At 40.7% G+C, this 27,703-nt stretch overlaps 2 protein-coding genes across 2 annotated transcripts; both read left to right on the forward strand.

Annotated features, from left to right (window-relative positions):
* Window positions 1-375: 375 nt before the first annotated feature.
* On the forward strand, window positions 376-5,737 carry LOC137296972 (uncharacterized). Its single transcript, XM_067828903.1, has 4 exons — window positions 376-438; window positions 1,688-1,990; window positions 3,970-4,191; window positions 5,434-5,737. The coding sequence occupies exons 2-4, from the start codon at window positions 1,717-1,719 to the stop codon at window positions 5,643-5,645; spliced, it is 708 nt and encodes a 235-aa protein (XP_067685004.1). The 5' UTR covers window positions 376-438; window positions 1,688-1,716; the 3' UTR covers window positions 5,646-5,737.
* Window positions 5,738-12,424: 6,687 nt separating this feature from the next.
* On the forward strand, window positions 12,425-27,347 carry LOC137296964 (ZP domain-containing protein-like). The gene is made up of 5 exons (XM_067828892.1): window positions 12,425-12,878; window positions 15,599-15,798; window positions 22,136-22,321; window positions 24,260-24,582; window positions 27,133-27,347. The coding sequence occupies exons 1-5, from the start codon at window positions 12,642-12,644 to the stop codon at window positions 27,315-27,317; spliced, it is 1,131 nt and encodes a 376-aa protein (XP_067684993.1). The 5' UTR covers window positions 12,425-12,641; the 3' UTR covers window positions 27,318-27,347.
* The last annotated feature ends 356 nt before the right edge of the window (window positions 27,348-27,703 follow it).

Below are 27,703 nucleotides of genomic sequence, written 5' to 3' on the forward strand. Positions count from 1 at the left end.
AATACAATTTTCAGGAGCAAGCTGTGCCCATATCCCTTTATCGTCTCAGATACACACGATCATTCTGCTATCTGAACCCATTCAGATGGTGTCTGTGTACATAAATATATATATCTATAACAAGTAAATTATTTTCTCTGAATTGTCTTTTTTCCGTAAGACCACGAAAGTTGCCTTTGGCAGATTCAACAATAGGCGTAATCTGAAAATATTATAATTACTTTCTGACATGAATATATATGGAGTAATATTACCAAACATTATGCAGATTTCCTTCCTATTTCTTTCTTGTGCGTGTGCAATACCCTGCAGTTTACCCAAGCGATTACAAAATGGTAGTAGTTATGTTCATTTTTTCACATAAATGTATTTAAGTGGCGGTTTGGGACAGTGCAGCAGTGTTTGCGAACCAAAGCGAAGCTATAACACACAAAACTGGTAAGTAGTCTCTTTTCAGAAATACTCCTTCAGTATCACTGCTCTTTTTTCACAAAATATATATTTAAATGGATAGTTGGGAGACAGTGTTTACTGATGCAATGGCAGCACAAACTGGTCAATAGAGAAGGTTTAGTTTTCTCTTCGTTCTTAATATATCGCTGGTTTCACAAAAAAACCTCTTTTACGCTCTTCAGGAGCAATTCGTTTGACTTTATATGAGTTTCACATCCCCAGCAACCCGTGAAGATCCGAAACAGAGTTTGACCTTCAGCAGTCCATGCTTGTCGCAAGAGGCGACTTACATGAACGGGAGGTCAGGCTCGCTGACTTGATTGACACGTATATCAGTTGCTTAGTTTGATGTACATGCCACTTGTACATGTCACGGGGTATTCTGGTCCAGACTCTATTATTTACAGACCGTCGCCATTTTGATAGAATATTGCTAATAATCTCAAAACATTAAATTACATTTGTGACGTCATTCCATTGTCTGCTCGCACCATTACTTTTCACGAATGAAGCGATGTGTACCAGGTTCAAACTAAAAACTTCATTTTGTCATTTTGACAGTTAATTTTGATATCAGAAATATTTCCAGTACTTTGAGTGTAATTTAAGTAGGGTAATATCAATTGCCCTCTACTTGTTAACACAACAGTCTCGTTTCCTGCTGATAGAGTTCCGTCCTAATGCGCAACTTCGTACTGTAACTAGTCCATTCGACTGGATATATATTAACTATTAATCAGTATTATTTGGTACATCTAATCACGTGTCTATTGCAACACTACGCTCCTTCCAGTCCTTGCAAACACATCGTATAGCGTGCTCTGTCGTACACCGAGCTCTGACAAACGGAAACCTTGAAATCATAGATATCTCAAAACGAGGCTCGGCAGCTGGAAACGTTTGGCGGAGTGGTACGGACTGGATTATTGTATCAGTCAGATAGTAAGTCGCAATGTTTCTCATTCGTTTGCAATGAATTTGAAATTGCATTTGATTAATGAAGTTATATTTGTTTTCACTTGATGACCCTCTCGACTGCTCTGCTTTGGAAATATTTGTTTCAATAAATGAAGTACACGGGTCCGACAATGCTGGGTACCCGGTAGAATGAGGCGATGATGTAAATCCAGAATCTAGTGCTTAAGAAATAAGCTAAGTTGTATACTCCACGGGGAGCTGAGACATGAGCTATGAACATGAAATTAATGATATACTGCGATCAGTTTAATTTCAGGCGCAGATTTTCCAGACGTGGTCCCTGCAATGAGCTCCCTTGTATTCCCTTCCCTGCTGTGGGCGGGGATATGTGTCATGCGTTGTAGTGCATCTTTGGTTGTCCAGGGAAAGATTGTGTGGGAGTTGGACTATATGTGTGTCCAAGGGCCCTACGAGAACGACCTCCGCCCCATCCGTCACGACTGCCGACAGTACTACGACTGCCACGGTTTCCGTCTCACCAAGCGTCTGTGCGGCACTGACTACGTTTTCAGTAAGAGAGCAGGCGGGTGTGTCCTCAAAGGTTCTTCTGATGATGACTGTGAGTTCTTCGTTGTATATGCTGAAACATGATTCCTAATAATAGCATAACATTAGCAATGTCTTTGGTAATATTGGCATCGTTTCGTACTTTCTGGCAAGTGGCAAATGAGTAATTCATATTCTAATCGTGCAGGATCGAACTTCTCCGGATTTACAAAGTTTCGGTACAAATGTCCCCTAGTGTAGTGGACAGATCTCCTATCTGAGTCAGAGGTTCGATCCCTGGTTACGCCCTATAACAAAATGTAGGAGAATTGTACTTGTTACCATGACTGCAGCTTCCCTCGACTACTGACACGTGCTAGTTATAATCGGAGCCTTGACGTAACATGCACGTCACTTCAGTGTAGCAAAATAAATTTCATTCATTTAAATTTCGTAAAATCAAAGTCAAATTTTGCACATTGTGAGGAATTAACTTCCCTACGATAATATAATTTCCGTTTAAGCTTAATTATGTATCGAATGCCAACAGTTTCATCAACTTATTTACAGTATTTTCGCATACTGACCGGTTATTGTTGGTTAGGAAATTCGTTTTGCTAAGGTATGTACCTCCCTGATCTTGATCAATAGGACCCTTGAAGGTCCCGGGGAAGAAAAGACCTTCAGCAACCCCTGCTTGCCATAAAAGGCGACCAGGCTTGTCGTAACGGGATCGGGTGGTCAGGCTCGTTGACTAGATTGACACATGTCATCGGTTTCCAATTGCGCATGCCGTTGATCACTGGATTGTCTGGTCCAGACTCGATTATTTACAGACCGCAGCCATATAGCTGGAATATTGCTGAGTGCGGCGTAAAACTAAACTCACTCACTGATCAATAGCTTGTCAGAATCAGTCAGAGTTCAACTTAGGTAATGTGCTCATTGGTGATGAAATGAACTCACATGCTGCTCAAATGCATTGGTCATGGGAAGTAACTCTGCTCGTTTGAGCCGCAAAAGTTTGCTACATCAGTGAAACTATGAAACTGCGGGCATACATTTCGAACCTGTGTGGATGAAAGTTCATACGATAAATTATTTATTATCCGATCCCCCTGAACGTATGCTGGTTCCCGACTCAAAATCCACGCGTCAATTTGCGTCAAACTGGGAACCGGTACGAGCCACCTTTATGAAGACGTTCAGTAAGATACGGCTATGTCTTGCTTCACTTGCTTGACAACGACATTAAAATCTATGTCGGAACGTCGCATGTACAGAATATCGAAGTTGCACATTGTATATCAATAAAAAAATGTCCTCATTCTTCATATACTCAACTTCTAGATTGCCATTCAAACAGGTTTTTCTTGCTTTTCTTGCTCTGATATTGCGACATAAACGACGCACAATACACAATATACCTTTCGTGACATGGAGCCTGTAAGTCTCGAGAGGAGATACTTCCGGTACTAAACTGGTTCACGACTTCCTTTGTGCGCGCCAAATTGCTATATGCGAGACGGGGTCCAGCTTACTTCCGGTACCAGATTTGAAACAACAAGCGTAAATTCAAGAACCAGTCCTTGTTTCGAATTAAGCGTCCGCAAAATGTAGCTTCACTAAACGCGATCAGGTGCACAACCATGCTTGGCTGACACAGTTGTTGACAGTCGTAACAGCTAGATAGTTTGGGGAGGGAAAGATGGGAAAATTGTTATTCCTGCAAGGATTATTGGTTTTTTACTGTCAACTGACAACCACGTTACCATTCAATAAGGTATGAAGCGGCGCATGTCACTGAAGTAAATACTACGATATCGCGACACAACCTAATTACAGGCCCTATTAAAGATATGATTACAGGCGCATGCGTCAAGGATTTTACCACTCGTCACCACTCGCTACGTTCTTTAACCCTCGAGAAGTTTGTGCCACAGTAGAGGAATATCCGCTCGTGGTAATGATGGAATATTGCCCATAATAATAATCATCATTAAAAAAGAAAAACACAAAAACGACGTATAACTAAACCCGCTCAATCTTCAGGTGCCATCCGGTCCCCGTCATTGTGCCCCAAAGACAATGACATCATCATGCACCCGGATATTTGCACCCTCTACTACAACTGCAGCGCCCCGGCACAACTCCTGTGGTGGCCGGACCACCTTCAGGAGTGCCCCTTCCCCATGCTCTTCAACGCAGACATCAGCGACTGTGATCATTACAACAACGTGGACTGCGGAGAGAGGGAGGAACTAACAGCAATATGTAAGACTAACTATATATTCAAAATATTTAAAATCTAAAATCAGGGTATATTTGAATTACAGAAATACTCATTTGAATTAATTAGAATAAGTAATAGCAGCGACTATTTTTCGTAAAACTGTTTGAACAGAGCTAGCGGTTCCAAGAAATGATCGATGCTTTTCGACAATTAAGCAATGCCTGAAAGGGACACTTAGGCACAAAGGGACAAAACCTCATAATTAGCAGTAGTCACTGGTGAATCGCACAGTATCTTTACTGAGATTTTTGCTATCACTTCATGGCATGGCTTTAAAAGTTTGCATACATAAAAAGACGAGAAAAATCGGACCAAATATGTCATTCAATACACAGCTGAATGCTTTAAACCAAGATCCTAGCTCCAGGCGGTAGGTAACACGAATTCAACTTCCCGTAATGTACCTTTTCAACAAGCCGTACAACTTATGTGTGTACATGGGCAACTACCGTCGACGTGTACAGTTACTGTTCTCGTTTGTATGTATTGACAAAAGCTAAAATCTTTAAACAACGGCTACATAACCTTATTTAGCTTTAAACTGCACCTTGTGTGAAACGAATTCAATAGATAATGTTTGAAAAGACGTCTAAAGTGGTCGATTTCTAAGTTTTTTCGATTCGCACAGAAGGACGTGTCAAGAAATGTTTCAAATGTAAACAAAATGTTATGTACCATGACCCAAGTAATATAGGAGGTACAGTCCATGACCATTTAGGTTGTAAGACATTTACTGCATGGAAATATCAAATCTTACAAAGTCTGGAGGTCACTCCCTACTGGGATCGACTGTGTTTCGGGGGAAGTGGTAGCTGATGACGTGGTACTTCCGGTTGATCATGGACAGGGCCATCCTCCTGTGTGCATGACCAGATTGTCTTCCTGACTCGATAGGGTATAAATCGGGAATTGGATGTCCGGACTTCTGGCTTGGTTGCATATACGTCACCATTCCCAGTCAGTATCGATCATTGTTCATTCTATCAGCCCCTTGTTTGACATGCTCTCACTTGATTTGTAACAGACTGTCAACAAATAGCTGGAAAGTTGCTGAGTGCGGCGATCATGGGTGCATCGTCATCATGACATTGTCACGACCATGTTAACAAACTGGACACCAGTGCATCTGTTACAAGGACACCTAAGCTTGTTGTATTTCTGCTAGGCGACTAAAGCGTGTCATGTTGTTGCTAGGCGACTAATACGTGTCATGTTGTTGCTAGGTGACTACTATGTGTTCCGATGCGAGGACAAGTTCTGCGTTCACTGTGACGTCCCTGACTGCAAGGGGCTGGATGATGGAACTCACCCCCATCCTCAACTCCCTAACAACACCTACATCACGTGCCTGGACCGGCGACTAACGTCCACCGATACGTGTGATGAGGGAATGATCTTTGACCCTGGGCAGAAGGCCTGCGTGAACGCTGAATGACCAATAACGGTACTGACAAATGCTACTACAGACTGATACCAAACCGAAACTTTGACATTTGTCCATATCCATTAAAGTTCCCCGCAACTTGATTCTATATCTAGTTATTCTTTCCAGAACACACACGAATCCGTGGACATCAAGCAAATGATATCATTTTGACTTCAGATGTACAGACCCGTGAAGGTCCCGGGGTAGAATAGGCCTTCAGCAACCCATGCTTGCCATAAAAGGCGACTCAGCTTGTCGTAAGAGGCGACTAACGGGATCGGGTGGTCAGGCTCGCTGACTTGGTTGACACATGTCATCGGTTCCCAATTACGCAGATCGATGCTCATGCTGTTGATCACTGGATTGTCTTGTCCAGATTCGATTATTTACAGACCGCCGCCATATCGCTGGAATATTGCTAAGTGCGGCGTAAAACTAAAACTCACTCACTCACTCACTCACTCAGATGTACAGTTATGTAAAAACAACCCTCTTTCTTAAAAGCTGCACTAGACAATATTTCAGCTACATGAAAGAGATTTGTAAATAATCGAGACTGGACTAGACAAAGCAGTGATTGACAACATAACACGATCATCGATCTATATAGCTGGATACGATGACACCCACTAACTGGAGATACAAAACTCGCAACGTTTAGCAAAACGTTCTTCCATAAGTCAATGTTAACATATGGGAGTTACGATTAGCTTAGCGCCGAACCCCTGAAGAACCCGACAAGAACCCATGCTTGCCGTAAGAGGCGACTAATGGGATCGGGTGGTCATCCTCGCTGACTTTGTTGACACATGCCATCATATCCAAACTCCGTAGACAGGTGCTAACGCTGCTGATCACTGGTTAATGTGGTCCAGGTTAGATTGTTTGCACGCCGGTATAAAGCTGGTGTATTGCTGAGTACAGCTTTGAACAACAAGGAAACAACCCTCGATCTTGGCACTGTTGCTGTTTACAGTCTAGTATGCCTTTCTCAATATTCTGTTCTCGGTCAACAGAGGGTATTGTGTGTCCAAGATTATTCACGTGGTCAACATGGAGGCTAGCCACGTGTTCCTGCTGTAACGTTAGCTTGGGAAGCATGACGTGTGCAGGTTTCGGACAAGTTTTCTTTATGGACACCCACAAGCACGGGTGTTGAGTTGACTCACCTAACAACATAATCGGCGGTAACCGAGGTTCGAACCTGCTACCACAGGTGCCAGTCTTGTCAAAGGGAGGCAACTCTGCGGTGATGTGATTCTCAGCGCCATAAACAACGTAAACGGTTTGCATACTTTCATAGCATTTCATGCAAAGAATGAAGTACGGATCATACCATCTGGATCGATTGCACGAACATCGATCCCCTCACATGTCGTGTAGTCTGAGCAACCGATCCTCTTTAAGTAGTTACTGATACAAGCCCTCCTTAGGTATCCTATGATTTACGCCCTCACAACACAATACAAGGGCTGCTAGGTACCTAACTGAAACATTCTGAGATTATTGTGTTGCTCAGAAATCACAACTTATGATGATTGTCTACATCAAGTCCAAAGTTTCTTCAGAAACGAACGAAGCCCTATTTTTACCTGGGTGAGTCCACTTGTGAGTAGGGCAGAGCCAGAGTAAAGCCTAGGGGTAGTGAAAAGACGTACACTGATAACGTGTATTGGACCTGCAACCCTCAGATTTGCAGTCAAATGCTCTGCCACACGGCCACCGGGCCAACGAAGGAAGGTTTTTTCAATATTTTCATTCATTTCAGTGGAGCATTTACAAAAGAATATAGGTGTACATTATTTAATGTCACGAGAGTATTGGCATAACAGATTTGCATAACAAGTAGGTCACATCATCCAAAGGTTGTAGAATGTTTTATAAGCTGATAACAGATACATTACCTGAAGTTTGCAGGAGGTGGGAAAGCTTGACAAATATTTCTATACCCTGGATGATATTTGTTAAACTATACAAAGTGTACAAATGGTATATAGATTTTCAATACAGATTTATTCATAACGTTATTTATGCAAGAAAAGAATTGGTAGATATGAAGATGACCGCTGTACATTCTGTAAAAAATCCAGTAAACATTGTACATGTGTATGCTTCTAGTGTCATTGATCCGATATTCGGGAATGATCTAAGCCTATATATTACTAATACTGTCAATATTAACATCTTATTCACTGATTTTGTACACTTATTAAGGATTAACACTGGCTACCCTTTTGTCTTTTGTTAATAATATCATTCTTGCTCGAAAACGGTTCATATACCTAGCCAGTATAAATGAGAGAGGGCCGACTCTTGACAAGTTAAGTGAGCTTAAAAAGCTTCTATCAATAGAAAGATACATAGCTAGGAAAAATAATAACATCGCAATATTCCAGAGAAAATGGCTCAAGGCTATTAGTGATAGCGTAACTGTTTGTCTTAGAAATATACCAGCCATTGCACTAGCCATACTTGACCATACTGTTTAGTATACAATTGGTGCTACTCTCTCTTGCAAGTGTGCTCTTTATTACCTACTGTATTTGTCTGCTACACTATCAAGCTTACTATACCAGTTTTGCACCACACCTACCACCGAAATAACAGATAGCCTCATTGCACTTTCACGTATTGCGTGTATTAAGCACTACGTACTTGTTATGCTAGTCCGTTATACTAACGCTAACATGCCATCAACGTACACTTATACTCGTTTGAATCCACCGCCCACACCAGATATGAATCTTGTTTTATCTGAACACGCACGTGTGGCTAAAATGGAACCATAATGTGTGAAGTTTATGAATAAAGGATTCACTGCATTTGATGTACATATATTCGAAATGTATCAAATATGTAATGAACCGTGGATGTTGTTTAATGTATATCAGAGCGCATATTGTGTTGGTCCTGTGAACATACATCCATCGGTTTATAATGTTAGGTTATTTACATGTCAATAAGTCTTCTTTACACACGAAAAATAACTAATAAAATCGGGAAAATTGGTTAAATTTTCAAAGTGCGACAATACGATAAGGTGACATCTGGGCCATTTGTCGTATTGTCGCTGTGTAGCAGTTGAATGATATTCTTTTATTCATCAAACGGGCGACAATTTTCCAGGTCAAAATGTGTCGCTTAGTCGCCCCATCTAAGATTTTTTATGCGTTTTTTTTTCGAAAAAGGCATTGAAATGTGCGACAACTCAACAATACAACATTTTCGCGTTTTGGTGAATTTTGACTCTTTTTTAGGGTTACAACGCGACAATTCCTTTACTTCTATGATTCCGGAGAACTGTGTTTGTTCATGAGTTATAGCATAAATACTATCATTAACGTTTATCAGGCCATAAAGTCTTAAGAGATAGCCACAGAGTCTTAAGAGATAGCCATAGAGTCTTAAGAGATAGCATAATGTCCTAAGAGATAGCCATGTCTTAAGAGATAGCCATAAAGTCTTAAGAGATAGTCATAATGTCTTAAGAGATAGCATAATGTCTTAAGAGATAGCCATGTCTTAAGACATAGCCATAAAGTCTTAAGAGATAGCCATAGAGTCTTAAGAGATAGCCATAAAGTCTTAAGAGATAGCCATAGAGTCTTAAGAGATAGCCATAAAGTCTTAAGAGATAGCCACAGAGTCTTAAGAGATAGCCATAGAGTCTTAAGAGATAGCATAATGTCTTAAGAGATGGCCATAAAGTCTTAAGAGATAGCCATAGAGTCTTAAGAGATAGCCATAAAGTCTTAAGAGATAGCCATAATGATAAAAAAATTAGTAGAAGTACGACTCTACGTATTTTATACTGATGTGCTTCTTCTGTCAGGCTACTAACAGTGATCAGACCGTATGTCAACTGCATAGAAGCTCATGACGATGTCTAGTTTATACTCGAGTATTTACAGACCGTGTCCATATACCTGGAAAATACCAAGGGCAGCGTTAAGCAACAACCGGACAAACTCGGACTAACACTTACACTTGCAGTCTCTGGCTTCAGGCCAGACAATCCGGAAAGATCCAGGTTTCAGCGTGATGTTCAATAACCTATACGTTTCATTCGAGAAGACTAACGGGATCGGGTGGTCAGGCCCATCGATGCTCATGCCGTTGACCACTGGATTGTCTGGTCAAGACTCGATTATTCACAGACCGACGCCATATAGATGGAATATTGTTGATTAGGGCGTAAAACTAAACTTACTCGAACATTCGAGGCAGATGTTCCTTCATTAGTAATAAATCTTTCATCTATATCGACATCAATGCCGGTTACTGCTCACTATTAAAAATATTATAATTAGTTCATCAAGGTATCATTTCAGTACCTCCACTGCCGCTGCACTGAAAACAATGGTTCGCCTAATGCGCATTAGAAGTATATCTATTGTTCATTGCTGTTATCAGTGCATCATGCGTTGTAAACGATACAGTATCATTATCTATATATTGATTGTAGGGTTGGTTTCATCTAATTCGTGATAGTAATTATTAGTAATGATAGTAATGACTTTAGTTTGGCGCAATAATGTATGATTGCAGTTTGTTGGGTAGAATAGTAAATTATCATTTTGTTCAAACTTGCAACTTTTTTTCGATGGAACAATTTCATAGAAAAATAGAGACGTTCATACCAAAACGCTACCGAAAATGGAAAACGTATACCATAAAGCAATCTGGCAAGCAAAGTCTGTCTCAGTTATATTTAAATATTATCAAATGAAAGAGCCTTGCATCTTACGATAGTCGAAGTACTAAGGTGACCGCACCTCCCATACCATAAGACAGACTTACGATAGTCGTAGCACTAAGGTGATCGTAAATGCCATACCTTAACACAGATTTACGATAGTCGTAGTAATAATGTGACCGTAAATTCCATACCATAACACAGACTTAGGATAGTGGAAGTACTAAGGTGACCGTAAATGCCATACCTTAACATAGATTTACGATAGTCGTAGTAATAATGTGACCGTAAATTCCATACCTTAACACATACTTACGATAGTCGTAGTAATAATGTGACCGTAAATTCCATACCTTAACACAGACTTACGACAGTCGTAGTAATAATGTGACCGTAAATTCCATACCTTAACACAGATTTACGATAGTCGTAGTAATAATGTGACCGTAACTACCACACCTTAACACAGACTTACGATAGTCGTAGTACTAATGTGACCGTACCTACCACATCTTAACATAGACTTACGATAGTCGTAACGTTCAGGTGACCTTAAATCCCATACCTTAACATAGACTTACGATAGTCGTAGTACCAATGTGGAGGTACCCTGAACGACGGTTCAAACAACAAAAGCGGACGCAGTCACTCGTGTTTCAACACCACTGACGCGTAGTCCTCCGAGTGCCCGGATGTAGGACTGCAACTGGGGACAAACAACCACACGTGCCAAGGTAACGCGACATATATAATGATATCGCTGATTATTCAAATATATGTACATAGATTCCAGCAGCTGTTACTCAGTTGTCGTAGGAAGTGGATGCGGGGAATCTGAGGTTTTAAATGGCCCGGTTTCACAAAATGTTTATAGTATATACATTACGAAAACCTTGCCGGCTGTCTGATTCTAGGACATTAGAGCCCTGCTGTTAAATGTAACCTTCTATTGAGTGAGTTTAGTTTTACGCCGCACTCAGCAATATTCCAGCGATATGGCGGCGGTCTGTAAATAATCGAGTGTGGACCAGACAATCCAGTGATCAGCAACATGAACATCGCTCTGCGCAGTTGGGAACGATGGCATGTGTCAAGCAAGTCATCGAATCTGACCACCCGATCCCGTTAGTCGCCTCTTACGACAAGTACAGTCACCTTTTATGACAAGCATGGGTTGCTGAAGACCTATTCTACCTCGGGACCTGCAAGGGTCTATAACCTTCTACCTCACTCAAAGATGACTGAGTTTTGTTATACAGCGCTTAAACCAAAATTTATTACCATGTGTTAAAACCATGGAAATCACGACAGTCGTATATCTGTGTTAAACTTAAGAGAAACTGTCGTCAAATGGTGGGGTGGGCTTCGTTTCCGGAGCAGAACTCAAAAACACGTTCAATATTTTTCTACAAAACTTGTTAGATATATCAGTCAGCACCTAAAGTGGTGCCTTTTGCTATTAACAGGTTTTTGTGCTTTATAATTTCTTGATTTCCTTGGAAATGGTTTGGATTTAGTTTCAAAATGGAAGGATGGGCTTCGTTTCCGGAGCAGAACTATAAAAACCGTTCAATATTTTTTTCTGCAAAACTTGTTAGATATATCAGTCAGAACCTGAAGTGGTGCCTTTTGCTATTTACAGATTTGTTATTCATCATTTTCCCAGTTTCCTTGGAAACGATTCTGACTTAGTCTCAAAATGGATGGACGGGCTTCGTTTCCGGAGCACAACTCAAAAAAATCCGCATCTTTCAACAGATCTTGGCAGATATATGAGACAGATCTTGAAGTGGTTCCTTTTACTGTTTACAGATATATGGCATTCATATTTTTCATGATTTCCATGGAAACGATTCAAACTTAGTCTAAAAGTAACTGTCAGATGATTTGTCCTTTCAAATACATGGGGGCCGGGGGGATATGTCATCTTCTGGTGACTCTTGTAATACTATGGGAGTCAACACAGCTACAGAATGTGACCAGCTCAAATTCCGTCAACATATTTGACTAATGAGAACGCCTTCCCGTTAACACGTAAACGCCCCGCGACAGGTGCCTTTAGCATGTGACACTAATGAATTACAAATATGCTAACATCTGCCAGATAAATGAATATCTACGAACCCAGACAATCGATATTTGGCGAAATGCGGAATGCATTAACAAAAATATTATACCTGCTTGGCGGCACATATAACGAACCAGCAGTTACATCTATGTTCTGCCCACGTTGCTGACATGAGAGGAAGGCGCTGACAGTCTGACCGTGTTTCCCTGGTGTTCGGACCGTGGGGTTTCGTGATGGAGACATGCAAGGGTTGACTATAGAATTTTGGATATTTAATACCTGTGTGTGTCTGGCATCTGTCCGGGCCCTTCGCGTAGCCTGTGGGTCCCGGGCAATGGAGGTGGAGTTGGAGAAGAGCCATTTTCCTGGGCTCCACGGGAAGGACTTGATCATGAAGGATGGAGGGTGCTGGGCAACAGACACACCCACGTACCTACGTGTTTCTGTGCCCCTTGATGGGTGTGGCACCCGTGTCAAGGTAGTGTGTTTTTATCTGAATCGTCTTGGATACTGGCACTTTCATAAACACATCTCTCAGTACGTCATCATCATCATCATCATCATCATCATCACCGTCATCATCGTCATCAAAACCACCAACATTGACTGCACATTATCAACACTATCATATCAAAACCACCACCATCAGCTCATTATAGGATCACCACCATCGTCATCAACAACAACAACAACACCAGCAGTACATCATAATCGTCATCAACATCAATACTATCATCAACACCACTACAGTACATCATGAACATCAACACTATCATCAACATCATCACCACCACTTCGACATCATCAACATGACACCATTAACCCAACGGCAACATCATCATAATCATCACCGTCATCATTATCATCAACAACAACATCAAAACAACCACAGTACATAATAATCGTCATCAACATCAATACCATTGTCAGCACCACTACAGTACATCAACAACATTATCCTCAACGGCTACATTACCATCATCATCATCATCATCATCATCATCATCATCATCATCATCACCATCACTTTTACCATTCTATTCTCATATCAATCATTATTTGTATCGTCGTCGTCATTATTGTGAGAAATATGTCTTGATAAGTTGTTATAATTTTCCATAACAAAATATCAGTCCAGACATGTCTACACCTTTCATTGCCGTGTATACCTCAAAGGGAGCTGAGAATGTAAACTGAAAGAGTTTACAATTGTAATGACGTGCAATGGCGCTTGAGTAAGATTCATGATAGAAAATGGAGCTGATATCATCCCTATCATTGTGCCGAAAACCTACAAGAGGTCTGCACCTTTCATTGCCCAAGTTAGCTGAAAACGTAAACTGAATGTGTTTACAATTGCAATGACATGTAATAGCGTGTAAGAGTGATTCATGATAAAAAATGAGCCTATCATTCGTATGCATCATGGCGAAAAAATACGTCTACACCTACATTGTAACCGGGGAATAACACCGTAACAATAATCATATATGCTTAAATATACAGAGTACAATGAAGGTGTTCACCAGATGGCATGGCATTGTCTATGCTTCCATTGCATCTGTCATCTACATTAAATGAACTGATAATAAAACCTTCATTCATCTCGCACTTATTTTCCTATTCGTTATATATGTCCCTACTTGTCGTTGCAATACTTGCCAGACTGGTCGCTGCTGTTAATATGCATTATCAATCTAGATGCAAGTATGGAATATACGACAATGTGGCACCTTTGCTCGCGTCCAGCTGTGCTGAATAAGGGCTGGTTGGCATGAACTTATGTCACTGTCGGTATAACAAGCGTGTATTATCTCCGAGGTTTTCGAACTGGTCGGCATCAGATGAGATGTAAATTAATGATGAGGCAATGATGCTGTTTCCATGACAATCAGGCCTGCTTGGTCGCCTGAAACAGCTGTGACATCTATACATTTATATAAGATCAACGTTGGCTTTTTAAGTCCGCGTGTCACTTTGTAGATAATAGATTGTAATATATTCAGCTATACGTAATTCCTAACGCTTCTACGTATAAAACATTTATGGTAGCGTACAATATCCATGAAAATGTATACATATGATGAAGTTATATTTTCATAAATTTGACAATGATACATACATACATACATACATACATACATACATACATACATACATACATACATACATACACACACAGATAGATAGATAGATACATACATACATACACACACACACACATACATACATACATACATACATACACACATACACACACACACAGAGATAGATAGATACATACATACATACATACATACACACACATACATACACACATACATACATACATACATACATACATACATACATACATACACACACACATCCATACATACACACACACACACATACATACATACATACATACATACATACATACATACACAAACAAACACACACACACATACATACATACATACACACACATATATATAGATAGATAGGTACATATATATGATTATATATAATTATATATATACACACACACATATACATATATACATAGATAGATAGATAGATAGATACATATATATATACACACACATATATACACACACACACACACACACACACACACACACACACACACACACAAACACACATATATATATATTCGATTGGACCTGTGGAGTTATTCCTTGAGTTATTTTTGGTTTGGTTTGTTTTGGTTTGTTTTATTTGGGTTTTTTTTTTTTTTTTGTCTTTTTGTGTGTTTTTTTTTGGGGGGGGTTGTTGTTTCTTTTAAGAGGTGGGGTGTTTTGGGTGTTTTCTTTTTCATTTTACCGTCTTTTATGTGTGTGTGTGTGTGTTTTGTCTTTGCTTATTTCATTTTTTAAGAGGATATGTTTAAATACAGAACGCCTTTGAAATATAGTGAATGTGTCTGTGTCTGTGTGTGTGTCTGTGTGTCTGTCTGTCTGTGTGTCTGTGAATACTCCACTCTGAACTAGACAATTCAGGGTTCAACATCATCTATCTACGTAATCTGATGCCAGGACGTCGGTGATTTACTTCTGGTACATCTGGTATTTTTCTATTTTTGTACAACGGCAAGCTGGGGTGCACATGTTTGATTAGTATTTAACTGCTAGTACTTTTCCATTTTGTTCTAATCCGGACATGACTTTCACTAGAATTACCATATTTGTTTGTCAGAAAATCGGGGGAACGTTTGTCTACGAGAACCAGGTGCTGTCTCACACGGTGCCAGTAAACGGGCTGGTGACAAGGGCGAGGAACGTCAACATTACCGTCAGCTGCTACTACAGTAACAACTTCACGGCGAGGAGCTTCTATGTTGTTGAAACCAGCGCGCTGCACATCACCGATCACAGTCTAGGAGATTACCAGATAAGGTATGACGTCCGAACCCCGAGCTCTGGACCTGGGTCAGGTCGTAAACTGTCGTTATAACGAATCCGCTCATTGCGAACTGACGGATATAAAGATCTATGTTTTCTTCTCGACTACTTTCGTCTTTAGTCGAAATGCACATAAAGAACTATGCTTATCACGAACGGAATTAGTGGCCCGGCGTTGCTTTATCAGTAATGCACAATGTCGAATAATGAGGGAGTTAGTATAGTTTTACGCCCCCTTCAGAATTATTTCAGCATTACTACATCGGTGAATACCAGAAATTGGCTTCACATATTGTACCCATTTGGGGAATCAAAGCCGGGCCTTCTTGGTGACGAGTAACTGGGCTGCGCAACCGCCCCTCAGTGTCGAATAAACGGATAAAAGGAACTTCACCGCAATATTTTTGCGTTGACACTGTATTAATGCTTCATCATAGCATCTCCCCCTATAGATAAATAAGTACGTGAACTTCATATCTGACGTCATTCGTTTGTTAAAACGCTCCACTGCTTTTCAGGAATGTAGAGTCGTTCGCCTATGATGCATTGTTTAGAGTCAACGTTTCCATTAAATTGGAACAGACGGAACTGTTTGTTTTATGTTTTGAAATGTGACTGATTTTTAATTTCGTGGGAAAGCATTTGTTGCCTGAGAATTAATACGCCCTTTGTTTCCAATTATAGAGGTAACTATTGAGGGCGAAATAACAAATGAGATAGCGACAGTCTATTGCAACATGCTAATGAGATAGGGTTTTTTACTGTCATTGAGCTGTCTCATTTAAAGTCGTTTCCAAAATGAATGTACAGTTTATGTGAAACAAAAACAAGCGGAAGTCGTCTCTTCTGATAACTGACAAACTGACAAGCAACTCGAAAGACCCAGAACAAGTTTGCGTACAGTGGAAATAACAGGGGCAGATAACTCTAAATCAAAGTGAACGAATCTGGTACTTCCTCGTTACGGAAGCCTATTAGGGCCACACTCCGCTATTTTTCGGCATCTTGTATCTTGAAAATTCAACTTAGTATCTTGAAAATTCAACTTGCTATCTTGAAATTTCAACATAGTATTTTGAAAATTCAACATCCTATCTTGAACATTCAACATCCTATCTTGAAAATTCAACGTCCCATCTTGAAAATTCAAATTACTATCTTGAAAATTCAACTTAGCATCTTGAAAATTCAACTTAGCATCTTGAAAATTCAACATCCCATCTTCAAAATTCAACTTAACTTTGTTGAATAATTCAAGGAAATAACTTGAAAATGCAACTCGGTTTCTTGAAAATTCACCTTACTATCTTGAAAATTTAACCTACCTTTATTGAATAATCAAGTGCGAATATTGAACATTCAATTTTGTACCTTGAAAATTCAACATAGTATCTTGAAAGTTGACCAAAGTTGACAATAGACCAAAGCAGATATAGTATCATCTCCACGTAAATTTCTTTGGGATCATCTAACGCCGAGATTCTATGCTTTCTTGCACGGTATCATGGCATGACGATTGGTATAAGGACATTGAAAAAGATTTTGTCCAAATGCAAACTTCACACTAGAAAAGGCCATTCTGATATCATGGAAGAGGCTTTGTTCATTTCGCAACAGTGTGACACATCTGGAAATTGTAATGGTTACAGAACGGACTCATAGTTTCAAAGGAAACCATTTTGATACTTATGAACCTAACTGACCTAGAAGGGGTAAGGAATCGCAAGAAACGCCGACTTGCGCGCCGCCGTTACATTTCAGGAGGCTAAAATGCACTTGGCGCGTGGACGGATATGTCCACTGTCATCGGTAAGTTCGGCACAGTTCCGAATTTGATTGATATGCAACAGAGAGGGTTCGAGTGATCCAGGCAAAGTCAGGTCGGTAATGCTCATCATCAGTTCAGGGCCTCTACATGCAGCCCAAACAGTGAATGGGACGTCTCCCAGGAAACACTGCCTAGACGAACCCACCAAGTACTTTTCAGAGAATGTGGAGGCTCCCCAACACTGCAGCCTTCTGCATTACCCAGACTGGCTGTGCTCCCAGTGGAGAACCCGGGCACTCTCCTGATCTGCGCGAGGAGATCAGGAGGTACCAAATCAAGAGCTCCGAGAACAATTGGGAGCCTAACGACAGTGTTCCTGGGATGCAAGCGAGACATTTCAAAGGCGAGGTCCGCATATTTATCATGCTTTTCCCGAATCTTGCAAATCACATTGCTGTCAGAAGGGACAGAAAATTCAATGATATAAATAATTTCATTGGCTTTATCAAACAGGACAAGATCGGGTTTGTTGGCTGGAATTCGTCTCAGTCTGTGTATAGTTTGAAATCATTTTCCAGGACACCCTAGGCATGTTCAGGGTCGTACCATGGATGGATCTCGGGGTCAAAGCCATAGGCATGGCGGAGACGATAATAAAAGCAGCAAGCCAAGTTATCATGTCTTTTAAGATATGTTGTTTATGCCAAGGAAGGGCATCTACTGACAAGGTGTTGAACAGTCTTTGTAAATTCACTGCATAATCGACATTTCATGTTAACATTATGATTAAGAATCACATTCTGGCGATTGAGAGTGAGAAGTGACTGATCCTGAGCAGCAAACAGGAAGCCCACAGTTTCACATTTGATACCAGATGACTTCATCAAAGCGAAGGGATCGGTTGGATTGCTGTTCTGTTCCGCACACTGCATGTACACACAATGCAATGGCTTCTCAGACCGCTTCTCCACAAATGACCGACTGTGGGCAGACTTGGTAAAGGACTTCACCTGATTTACTCCTATCGCCATACCGTCCAGCAGTACATCACCATCAACAAAATCAACCTCAAATTTCAGATTGTGTCCAACAAACTTGGCACGCTTAAAGTAGCTGTGGAATTCGTTGCTTTCATTGTGAGTCTTGACATGAATTGGTATATATAAACGATTAAGAGAAGAACGAGGTTGGTGTGCGCTGTTGTCAGACATGATCCTCCTGGTCAGGCTCTCAGGACTCTGGATGTCTTGTTTTGTCCAATCAACTACTCCAAAGGAATAGGAGAGGACTAGCACAACAAAAGTATTGGTAGCTTTGACTTTGTTTCGAGCATTTAGCTCTGAACTCCAGATTTTCTTTAAACGAGATTTATACTCGGCCCGAAGTTTATCTTGTAACCTGACCGATCAATCATTACTTACCTTACCACGTTTCAAATGAACAGTATTAGATTTGTCGAGTCCAAATGTCATGCCAATATCAATAGAAAGGGACTCGACATGGAGGATCTATTCTTTCAAACTGGCATCTCCTTTGGCAAGGAGCTCGATGTCATCCATGTAGAGGAGATGAGTAAGAGGTGTAGGGGATCTGTGCAGAGGAGGTCCGGGATGGTAGCTCTACTGAGCAGAAAGCCCAAAGGATTCAAAGACAGGCCCTTGACAGAGTCCCACTGAAATATACCCCTTTTGACTGGAATAGATTCCGAAGTCTGCACCTGCCCTTGCGAGTACATCTTATGTTGAGTCGACCAGCAACTCATTAACACTTGAGTAAATCAAGTAGTCGCTCAGGGAGGTCAATACACTGAAGAGACTTCAGAATCCATTAGTGAGGGACAGAGTCGTATGCTTTTTTGTAGTCAGGTCATCACATGGAGAGGTTGCGGTGATCATTTTCTGTACAAGACGTTGATCCCTGCACCCCTAACGTCCCTTTCTCGCCCACCTCTGCTCTCTGTAAATTATGTCATTGGAAGAGCTGTAAGATGAAACGGGGTTTGTCAAACACACTGTGAATAATTTGTATTGAGTATTCAAACATGTGACAGAGCGGAACTTTTTTGGGATCAGTCAAGTCTCCTTTTTGGGAAGGAGTATTGCGCGACCTTTGCAGAACAATGGAGGAACATCGCCTGTGTCCACAAGAGAGTTAAACAGTGACGTAATGGTGTTTGAACACAAGGGAACAGTTTCCAGTACCGGTTTCGAATGCCATCAGGCCCAGGAGCTATATTAGATTTGGACTTTTTAATGACACGTTTCAGGCAATCTGGTGAGATGTAACAGACAAACGACCTGGTTACTTTCTCATGCATTGCATGGCCATAATCACTGACCCACAGTGAATCCAAGTTACTGTCGCCGGGTACAGACCACAACTGTTTCCAGAACCTTTCATTATCATCCATGGGAAGTCGTTTATCATGATCACCTTCACCGATTGTTTTCAGTTGCCTGTAGAATTGGTTTTTATTATTTCTAAAGAGTTTACTTTGTTTTATGAATTTATTTTTCTTTTCCCATTTGTTCTATATTTCAGTCCATGCTTGTATTTTTGCCTTAAGAGAATCGACAATATGGAGAAGTACCTTTTCTTTTGATGTCTCGTACTGTAATTCTACTTTTCTCCAAATTGCCTTTTGTTGTTTTGACAAGGGATTCTCTGACGATCTTAATTTCAGGCACAGTTCTGTCCAGGAAATATATTTTCTAATTTCTCTTAATTTTACTTGGAACCGGTTTTTTTCTTTCGTTTATTGTTCTTAGTAGTAGAAGACTTTTCTTCGGAAACCGTGTGAAGTTCGTCCAAGCTTCCAGCGGCAGCAGTTAACTTCATGTAATGAACAGAGCGCAAAAAGTTTCATAGAAATAATGCCATTTAATAAATCAATTTCATTTTGGGGAAAAGACTGGCTGGTTTGTTTGATTGGCCTCCGTTATAATCATACCATGATACTGTGCAAGAAAGCATAGAATCACGGCGTTCGATAATCCCAAGGAAAATTGCATGAAGATGATACTATCTCTGCTTTGGTCCATTGTCATCGGCAAGTTCGGCACAGTTCATGTAAAGGAAAGATTGAAATGCATACGGTGAATGTAGAACATTTCACTTAAATACTAATTATCTTGAACTTTCAAGATTCTATGTTGAATTTTCAAGGTACTAAGTTGAATGTTCAGTATTCGTACTTGATTATTCAATAAAGGTAGGTTAAATTTTCATGATAGTAAGGTGAATTTTCAAGAAACCGAGTTGAATTTTCAAGATATTGCTTTGAATATTCAACAAAGTTAAGTTGAATTTTCAAGATGGGATGTTGAATTTTCAAGATAGTAATTTGAGTTTTCAAGATAGGATGTTGAATTTTCAAGATAGCAAGTTGAATCTTCAAGATACTAAGTTGAATTTTCAAGATACAAGATGCCGAAAAATAGCGGAGCGTGGCCCTAGTAGGCTTCCTCGTCATTTTTACCAGGGAAACTCTAATAAGGGGTGAGGTCACTCTTCGAAAAGCCCCTTAGTGTATCCCGCTTCTCGTCACTTGACCAGTCTAGCCAATACAGCGGCGGATAAGATCTTAAGACTGAGCCCGGTGTTTTTCAACCGCTGGTTACATTCGATTATCATTTATTCTTTCATTCCTTCACATATATATTTCTTTCTTTTGTTTTTTTATTTATTCTTTTCATCCATTCACATATGATTATTGCTATAATTCACTCATTCATTCATCCATTGTAAAATTGCGACTGATACAATAAACTGGTTAAGTACTGTTAACACAGTCGAGGTTGAGCTGGGAACAAGCCACGTCACTGTGTGAGCTGAAGCATGACGAAGCACACACTGATTAGTACAAATAGTATAGAGAGCAAACGAGTGACCTATCCCTGTTATAAATTATCCCTGTTACTATAACCTATACATGGATAGTTTTTCGTTTCTATCATCGATTAATATTACTATTGGAAACACATCGATAGTTGAATGCAGCCCTACTAATTCTCATACCCAATCACCAAGTTCAATTCAACACACAATGTCCTACCATTTTTTAACTAAGACAAATAGTTCCAGTGTGTCCTGATCCCGCAATGCTCCATGCTGTACCACTTTGTCTTGCCTGCTCCAAAATAACTTATCGACCTCACCTTCCCCGGCACAGATGGGGGCATTACATTTGCCATAAAATATTTAGATATTTAAAGCATATCGATATATCTTCGACCAAAAGATAAAATGAAGATATGTATCCTCGATCTGGACTCTGTATATTTGTATTATGACACAGTCAGGGCTTCACGAAATAACGAGCCCTGCACCATGCATAGTAAACATCAACTTGTGAGGGAACTTAGTGCACGTGCAACAGCGACAGAGAACATGTTCCACGTGCGTTAGGCACGGGCGATTCACACAGTGAGGTCTCGTAATTCTCCATACGTGAAGAAAAAGGTACCTGCTCGAATATATTCTCCGTATTCGAATTTTCCGATACTCCCCCTCCACATGTGATCTTTCTAACACGTAACAGAGTGTATCGTTTGTCTATTTCAGCACAGACCTTATCCACAACGGAAACACATATCGCCCAGGCAACACGGTTGAGCCTGACGACAAGCTGTCAATCAAACTGTACCTCGAGAACAGCGATTCGCACCTGCAGGTGTTCGCTAAAAGCTGCAAGGCCACGCCCACTGATGAAGCAGATCATCCTGAGCAATACATTATTTTAGAAAATGGGTACGACATTTTATCGTATGAGTGAGTGAGTGAGTTTAGTTTCACGCCGCACTCAACAGAATTCCAACTATATGGCGACGGTCTGTAAATAATCGAGTGTGGACCAAACAATGATAAACAACATGAGCATCGCTGTGCGCATTTGGGAACCGATGACATGTGTCAACCAAGTCAGCAAGCCTGACCACTCGATCCCGTTAGTCGCCTCTTACGACAAGCATAGTCACCTTTTATGGCAAGCATGGGTTGCTGAAGGCCGATTCTACCCCGGGACCTTCACCGGTCTTATCGTATGAAAAAAATGGTTTATCCATGAGACCTACCAGTGCGATAGTTTTAGTGAGTGACTGTAGTTTTACACAGCTTTCAGCAATACTTTTAAAAGCAATATCAGACTTGGGAAACAGTTCCGTTCCCCATATTACACCTACCAGTCCGATAGTTTTAGTGAGGGACTGTAGTTTTACACAGCTTTCAGCAATACTTTTAAAAGCAATATCAGGCTTGGAAAACAGTTCCGTTCCCCATATTACACCTACCAGTCCGATAGTTTTAGTGAGGGACTGTAGTTTTACACAGCTTTCAGCAATACTTTTAAAAGCAATATCAGGCTTGGAAAACAGTTCCGTTCCCCATATTACACCTACCAGTCCGATAGTTTTAGTGAGGGACTGTAGTTTTACACAGCTTTCAGCAATACTTTTAAAAGCAATGTCCGGCTTGGGAAACAGTTCCGTTCCCCGTATTACACCTTCCTCAGACTAACAGATAATTATAGGTGGTTGAACTTAATTTGTTTGGTTTTTTTTAAAATTATTGTTGTGATTCCTCCAGTAATTCTTGTGTTAGGTTTTGTTAATAGTTCTAGTATATATCAATTTGTCAATATTACTTGAGATTGGGCTCATACACAGGGTTGGGGACACAGGAAATGGGCTTCACACTTTTGGGGAAACGAACTCTGGTCTTCGGCGTGTTGGGCGAACGCTTAAAACACTACGCTACCCTACAGCCCCTGATAATCTTCGTATAACGACCAAACAATATGCAAATGAAATAAAACATCAGAAAGCCAACTATTTGCTCAAAACAACACATTTCTCGACGTTCAAAAACGTTCAAATAGGGCGTTAGTGCAAGGTTTGTGCAAACATACTTGACTACTGAGTTCAGTTTTACGTCGCCCCCAGCAATATTCCAGTCATATCGCGGCGGTCTGTGAATAATCGAGTCTGGACCAGACAATCCAGTGATCGACAGAATTAACATCGATCTATGCAGCTGGGATACGATAGTACATGTCATCCAAATCAGCGAACCTGGCACCAGATCGCCTCCTACGAAAGCATGGGGATTACTGAAGATCAATTTTAACCTGGTTCTTCGCGGGTCACCTGACTACTGTGAAATCAAGCACTATGACAACTGACACTATTGGATTCCACTTATGTTCTGCGCGTCCTGGTACAACAAATGGACGCAACTCTGCACAGTAACATTACCGTACTGTTGTGTGACGTATTATCGATGCTTTAACGTCAAGCCAATTTCATTTGGATGTAATGTAAGCCAGATCAATCATAACAAATTGAATTTCTCCAATAATGATTAATTTGTGTATCTGTCAAAAGTACCCGTGAATATCCGGGTTGGAATTTGGAACTGGTCTTCATTAGCCAATGTTTGTCGCTAAAGACTCGTTAACTTGTTGACACATTGTATACCATTTGCTTAGGACGATGACCGTTGATTTGTAACCCACTATTCGAACAAACCTACTTGTGACATTTATGGCTTACAAGACATCATACCAATCATCAGATATAATGTTTAACCTCATTTACATACCGAATAGCATGTGAAATCCCCTATATAACGTGAATCTTGTCATAAACGTATATTTTTTTCAATAAGTTATTTAATTTATTTGACTTACAGTTGTACGACCGAATCGGCCTTGACCTTCAAAGACGTCCGTGAAATGACACAGGATACCTTGACCTTTAAGACGTTCAATTTCGTGAACAGTTCTAACATAATGTACTTCCACTGCGAGGTGTTGGTATGTGACGTTTCCGACCCTGACTCCAGATGTCACCCCGGTTGCCTGACCCCCAAGGGAGGGAGGAGAGACGCTGTGAGGAGGGTCCGGAGAAGTTCCGACCGGAAGAGCCTCCGAGCTGATGAATCCCTCGCCTCACACCAACTGACTTTAGGACCAGTGGAAATGCATGAGGCATCCCAGCGTACAAAACATTCGGGTATGGCCAATCGAGTATTGTATGAATCGATTGAACGTTTATGATATCCACTAGAGTGAGTCCAACGTCAAACCGAATTCAGCCATTTTAAAATCGTTTCTTGCTGAATTTCATCTGACCTCACCTTTCAACAGATACAGTCTGTTTTAAATATTTTCTCTCTCTCTCTCTCTCTCTCTCTCTCTCTCTCTCTGACACACACACACAGAGGGAGGGAGAGAGAGACAGATATCTATTTAACACTGAAAAATTATTATCAGATACTATCTATACTATTATATCTGGAAAAGAAATCTATATGTGCCAATCCAAAAAATGTAGGGAATATTGGATTTACCAGATTGATAAAATGCAAATGATGAGGCCAAGGAGGAAACAGATGATGAAGAGAAATTAAGAGAAAAGGTGACAATTTATTCCATTCGTTTGGAAGTGTTTCATTTATACCGGTATATATTACTTATTCTTGTATGCATTGGTATTTTCTAGTGGTATGCTCCATATTTGCACAAGCTTTTCACCAATTTCGTGCGTTGTCCTCGTGCAGTTCATCTGCATAAGGTTTGCAGATGGTTCCCCCAAATTAGTGGAGACGTTCCACACATGACAAATAACAGCTATTTGAATTTATGATCGTTCGTTAAACATTTTTTATCCAAAGATGAATAAAATTCTGAGATTTAAATGTTCAATGCGGCAAGGTAAATTTATGAGGACTCGCAATCTTAATTCACTTTATTCGGTTTACGTTTTTGTTTAAAGTGAAATTCATCGCTACGTTTTAACTGCAAACAAACTAAAACTCACACGCAAAAGAAACGCAAGTCTGACATGTAGCATCACTGTATTTCTTTTTCAACAGTTAAGTATACAAATACGAGTGGAGTCAGATGTACAGAAATTTGAGCAAACACAGTTCATTGGTATCCATACTCAATAAGGTCTTTACAGTTTGTGTCAGCAATTGCATTTTCCGATTTCGATCATTTGAATTACGTCATTCAATACCTGGTGTGCCCACCATTAGCATTGATCACTGCCACACATCTCCTGTACATAGAGATGATCAGACGATTTGTGAAGGCCCTTGGGATCATTCTGCACACTTCCAGTACAGCTGTACGCAGGTCATCAGCAGTTGCAGGCGCTGGTTGCACTTGGTGGAGACGCCTCTGAATCTCATCCCACAAGTGCTCGATGGGGTTAAGGTCAGGGCTAAGGGCCGGCCATTGCATGACGTTTATGTTGTGCTGTTGAAGAAAGGCCATGGTAAGTCTTGCAACATGCGGACGAGCATTATCTTGCTGGAAAATGTGATTCCGATGTCGGGCAAAAAATGGAGCAACATGAGGTCTGATGACTTGGTCAATGTAACGCTGAGCTGTGATGCCGCGTCCTCGACCTTGACCCACATTCTGGAAGCACATTGGTCCAAGCCTAGCATTAAGTCCATTTCCGGCCCAAATCATGACACTAGGACCACCCCATGCATCCCTTTCCAACACGTTTCGGTCAGCAAAACGCTCTCGTTGACGTCTCCAAACCCTGACCCGTCCATCTGCATGTGACACACAAAAGCGACTCTCATCAGAGAAGATGACACGTCTCCACTCACGCTAACGCCAATTTTGATGACCCTGTGCCCATTGAAGTCGTGCTTGTCTATGGTGTGGTCGGAGTATTGGACGACGTGCTGGTCGGCGACATCGTAGGTTGGTGGCGCGCAGCCGTCGGATAACGGTGTCACGGCTGATGCGTCGATTATGTGTCCCGACAGTATCCCGAGCAGTTTGGCTTGCTGTTAAGAAAGGATCACGCTGGTGTTGCCGTGTCATGAGACGATCTTGCCTAGGGGTCGTGACCCTTGGTCGGCCGCTTCGTTGACGGTCATTGGTTGACTGTGTTGTGTTATAGCGATGCTGGAGACGGTAGATTGTCGTTATGTTGACGTTAAAGTGCCGAGCAATGTGTTGGACAGACTCTCTAGGGTGTAAACGTCCGATAGCCTGATTCCTCTCATGTTGGTTTTGTCGCGGCATTGTTGAACAATGAAGAATATGCCAAAGTTCTTGGCGGTTTTTATACCCACTACGGGTAGTGAAACATCGTGCATATTCAATTCCACGTGGGAAGTGTGCATCATGTCCACATCTTCATTTGAGTGGTGCATTTTGGCGATTCGTGTTCGTCTTGTTGTGATCACATTGATCTTATAAAATGATACAGAAAATGTTCCAAGCATCGCCAAGCATCACTATGTACCGAAGGTATTATGAAATTAGGGGTCCAAATTTGGTTCTTCAGTTCAGATAGAAACTTGCGTTTCTTTTGCGTGTGAGTATATAATATGTCTCATGCATTGTCTCAAATTAAAGACACTATGTTTAAAATGAGCCATGGCTTTAATGTTTAAAAAGGTCAATATTTACAGAAAGAAAGTTACATCTTAATAATCTAATGCGGGCAATTTAGTGATGTGAACGAATCGGTTTTTAAACTTCTTTCGAGAAGTATATACAGTATTACCTATTTGCATTTTTCTGCCACCAGAAAAACATGACCACAAAGCCTCGAACCCAGAGACTCTGCGAGCTGCAGTGACTGCTTGTCTAGCTCTACTGGGCGTTGTCCTGATCATGATCACAGTGGCCATCTCCATCGTCGTCAAGAGCGACGACGAAGACGTGGAGATTAAGGATGAAGCTTGTGAAAACCTTTTAAATGGAGATGATTAGTATTTCGTTATTAAACACTGTTTTATATAATTTGTCTTTCTTTTAATTCAGCACAGTTAAAAAGCCTATGCTTTAGCATTAGATGTTAGTGGGGGAGTTTGGACAATGCTGTTTTGAACATTGCATTACATAGACTGCATAGTGGGAGAGGTTTAATGATCAAAACATGCCTCATACTTTGCACCACTGCTAAGCTCGTACAAGATACGCACTCGACATTTTTCCAGCTATAGCATGACCAGAAACGGCATTTGTATTGACAATTTTAGGAATACGTTTTGTTAGATTTCTAGTAGATACAACCTTGACTAGTTATCAAGTGAGTGCTTGGTTTCATTCAAGACAGACAACTCCGTTAATCCTTTTTCACTAGTTTGTGAAGAGTT

This window comes from Haliotis asinina, chromosome 9 (assembly GCF_037392515.1).
Source record: "Haliotis asinina isolate JCU_RB_2024 chromosome 9, JCU_Hal_asi_v2, whole genome shotgun sequence".
NCBI classification, from domain to species: domain Eukaryota; kingdom Metazoa; phylum Mollusca; class Gastropoda; order Lepetellida; family Haliotidae; genus Haliotis; species Haliotis asinina.

Coding starts and splice junctions, on each gene's coding strand:
- LOC137296972 (XM_067828903.1), top strand. CDS start 1,717: ATGAGCTCCCTTGTATTCCCTTCCCTGCTGTGGGCGGGGATATGTGTC. Junction 1,991..3,969: donor AGGTTCTTCTGATGATGACT/GTGAGTTCTTCG, acceptor CTCAATCTTCAG/GTGCCATCCGGTCCCCGTCA. Junction 4,192..5,433: donor GGAGGAACTAACAGCAATAT/GTAAGACTAACT, acceptor TGTTGTTGCTAG/GTGACTACTATGTGTTCCGA.
- LOC137296964 (XM_067828892.1), top strand. CDS start 12,642: ATGCAAGGGTTGACTATAGAATTTTGGATATTTAATACCTGTGTGTGT. Junction 22,322..24,259: donor TACATTATTTTAGAAAATGG/GTACGACATTTT, acceptor TTTGACTTACAG/TTGTACGACCGAATCGGCCT. Junction 24,583..27,132: donor CCAGCGTACAAAACATTCGG/GTATGGCCAATC, acceptor TTCTGCCACCAG/AAAAACATGACCACAAAGCC.